This window comes from Eimeria tenella, genomic scaffold (assembly GCF_000499545.2).
Source record: "Eimeria tenella Houghton genomic scaffold, Eth_scaff1375, whole genome shotgun sequence".
NCBI classification, from domain to species: Eukaryota; Apicomplexa; class Conoidasida; order Eucoccidiorida; family Eimeriidae; genus Eimeria; species Eimeria tenella.
Genome location: NW_013543840.1, coordinates 1 through 2,903, shown reverse-complemented (window position 1 = coordinate 2,903; position 2,903 = coordinate 1). Strand labels below are relative to the sequence as shown.

The following is a 2,903-nucleotide window of genomic DNA, read 5'->3' as shown; positions in this document are numbered from 1 at the left end:
ACGCCCTGCAGCAGCAGCAGCAGCAGCAGCAGCAGCAGCAGCAGCAGCAGCAAGTGCTGCACATAGGCCTCGTGGACGTGGGCCACATGGAAACTTCTGTTCAAATTATTAAATTGGAAGAAATCGAAAAAGGAAATATAAAACCCTCAGTTGTTGCTGTCCAGGCAAACGGCAACTTGGGAGTGGCCCAGGTTTGCTGCTGCTGCTGCTGCTGCTACTACTGCTGCTGCTGCTGCTGCTGCGGTTGTGTTGCTGGTTTGCTGCCGCTTGGCTGCCGATTTGATGCTGCTGCTGATGGGGTGTTGCTGCTGCTAGCGTGCTGTTACGGAATTGCTGCTGCAGATGATTTGCTGCTGCTGCCGTTTTGTTGCTGCCTTGCTGCTTTACTGCTGCTGCTGATTTGCTGCTGCTGCTGCCATGTTGTTGATCTGCTCTTTTAGCTGCCAAGTTTTTGCCGCTGCTAGCTTGCTGCCAAATTTTTGCTGCTGCTAGCTTGCTGCTCATTTGCTGCTGCTGCTCTGCTGCTGCTGCTGCTGATCTTCTATTGCTGCTGCTGTTGCTGCAGGCTGTGACACTGGTAGCAGAGTTTGTTGCTGCTGAGGTGAAGCAAAAGTACAACCAGGATGTTCCGAGGCATTCAAAGAAGGCCGCCAGACTCCTTGCTGCCGTAAACCCTAAACCCTAAACCCTAAACCCTAGCTCATGTCCCCTGGCAGGCGTGCACAGTGCTGCCTGCCAGAGCTCCTGTTTGCTGCTGCTGCTGCTGCTGCTGGATCAGCACCCGCTGCTGCTGCTGCTGCTGCTGCGTTTCATCTACCTACCGCTGCTTGCCGTTAAATACCTTCGCCACCCCTGCTGCTGCGTCTGCTGCTGCTGCTGCTGCTGCTGCTGCAGTGCGGGCGAGCTGTGACGCACTTGAGCGGTTTGACAGAATCTTCTGTTGATGTCGAGGGTTTTTTAAATGATGAAAATGATTTGCATTTTAACTTCAGCAGGAGCCAGTTCGAGGAAATTTGCAAACCCCTCAAGGTAGGGTTTAGGGTTTAGGGTTGAGGGTTTAGGGTTTAGGTTTGCGGGGTCGCAGGGTTTCAGGTTCAGCGTTCACGTAGAGGGTTTAGGGTTTAGGGTTTGGGCTTTGTGTGCCTGGCGGCACTTGGTTGTTCCCCTGGATGGAGTTCAGGGTTTAGGGTTTAGGGTTTAGGGTTTAGGGTTTGGCGTTTGTCGCAGGAGTCGCTGCTGTCGCTAGTTGCTGCTGCTCTGGAGGAAGCTGGCGTTGCTGCTGCTGCTGTTGCTGCAGCAGACGTTGTGGGTGGGGGCGCGCGGATCCCGTGGGTAGCAGCAGCAATAGAGGCCGCCTTCTCGGACCCCCAGCAGCAGCAGCAGCAGCAGCAGCAGCAGCAGCAGCAGCAGCAGCAGCAGCAGCAGCAGCAGCAGCAGCAGCGCAGCAAACTGCGCCGCACCCTCGACGGCGGCAGCTCCGTGGCCATCGGAGCAGCAACTTTTGCTGCAGGTCTTTCCTTCGTCTCTGCCGTCGACACCAAACCCCTCAAAGACGCCATTCCCCAGCAGCTCGTGCACGTAAGCTGGCTGGCTAGCTAGCTAGCTAGCTAGCTAGCTGGCTGGCTAGCTAGCCAGATAGCTAGCTAGCTAGACAGCTAGACAGCTAGCTAACTAGACAGCTGGCTAGGGAGCTAGGTAGCTAGACAGACAGCTAGCTAGTGAGACAGACACAGAGCTGGCTAGCTAGCTAGCTACATAGCGAGCGAGCTAGCTAGCTAGCTAGCTACACAGCGAGCGAGCTAGCTAGCTAGCTAGCTACACAGCGAGCGAGCTAGCTAGCTAGCTAGATAGCGAGCTAGCTAGCTAGCTAGCTACATAGCGAGCGAGCTAGCTAGCTAGATAGATAGCGAGCTAGCTAGCTAGCTAGATAGCTAGCTAGCTTGTTATGTAGCCAGACAGGTAGCTAGCCATATACCAAGGTAGCCAGCCAGACACAGAGCTAGCTAGCTAGCTAGCTAGCTACTCAGATGACCAGCTAATCCGCTAGCTAGCTAGCCAGCCATGTAGCTAGCTAGCCAGCTAGCTAGCCAGCTAGCTAGCCAGCTAGCTAGCCAGCAGTGGTGTTGAAAAATGATTGTGTTTGTAGTTCGCTTCGAATATTAATTCTTCACTCTTCCTTTTGCTGTTGCTGCTGTTGCTGCTGCTGCTGCTGCTGCTTTTACTGCCTGCTGCGTTTGCTGCTGCTGCTCTTTCCGTTGCTGTTTGTGCTTTCCTTCCTGCTGCTGTTCCTCCACCTGCTGCTGCTACTCCTGCTGCTGGTCCCGCTGCTGCTGCTGCTGCTACTCCCGCTGCTGCTGCTGTTGCTGCTGTTACTCCCGCTGCTGCTGCTGCTCTCGCTGCTGCTGCTACTCCCGCGCCTACTCCCGCTGCTCTCCCGCCGCCGCTGCTGCTGCTGCTGCTGCTGCTGCTGCTCAGGCGCTGCAAGAAGTGGACGCGCGTCAAGTTGAAACGGAAACAGCAGAGTTTCGGCGATTGGCGCAGCGAAATAAACTGGAAGCATTTTTGTTAGAAATGCAAGCAGCAGCAAGGGGGCCCCTGGGGGCCCCCCTGCAGCAGCAGCACGTGCAGCAGCTGCTGCAGCAGCAGGAGCACTGGCTGCTGGACAACGAAGACGCCTCGGAGCAGCAGCTTGCTGCTGCGCTGCAGCAAGTTACGGAAACCCTGCAGCAAGACTGCAAACCCTACTTCGAAGCAGTGGAGAGAGAAAGGAAGCAAAAAGAAACAGACTTGGAGACAAATGCTGCTGCTGCTGCTGCTGCTGCAGCAAACGGCAGCAAGGAAGACATGGACGTCAAACTCCCCAACTCCCAGTGCATCAAAAGGGCCAAAAAAAATAAAGACGA

The 2,903-nt window shown here is 55.4% G+C and overlaps 1 protein-coding gene across 1 annotated transcript; it reads left to right on the top strand.

Annotated features, from left to right (window-relative positions):
• Positions 1-86: 86 nt before the first annotated feature.
• On the top strand, positions 87-1,599 carry ETH_00032840 (uncharacterized protein; the record flags this gene model as incomplete). Its single annotated transcript, XM_013379064.1, has 4 exons — positions 87-191; positions 566-667; positions 895-1,029; positions 1,228-1,599. 4 exons carry the CDS (start codon positions 87-89, stop codon positions 1,597-1,599), a joined length of 714 nt encoding a protein of 237 aa, XP_013234518.1.
• Between the last annotated feature and the right edge of the window lie 1,304 nt (positions 1,600-2,903).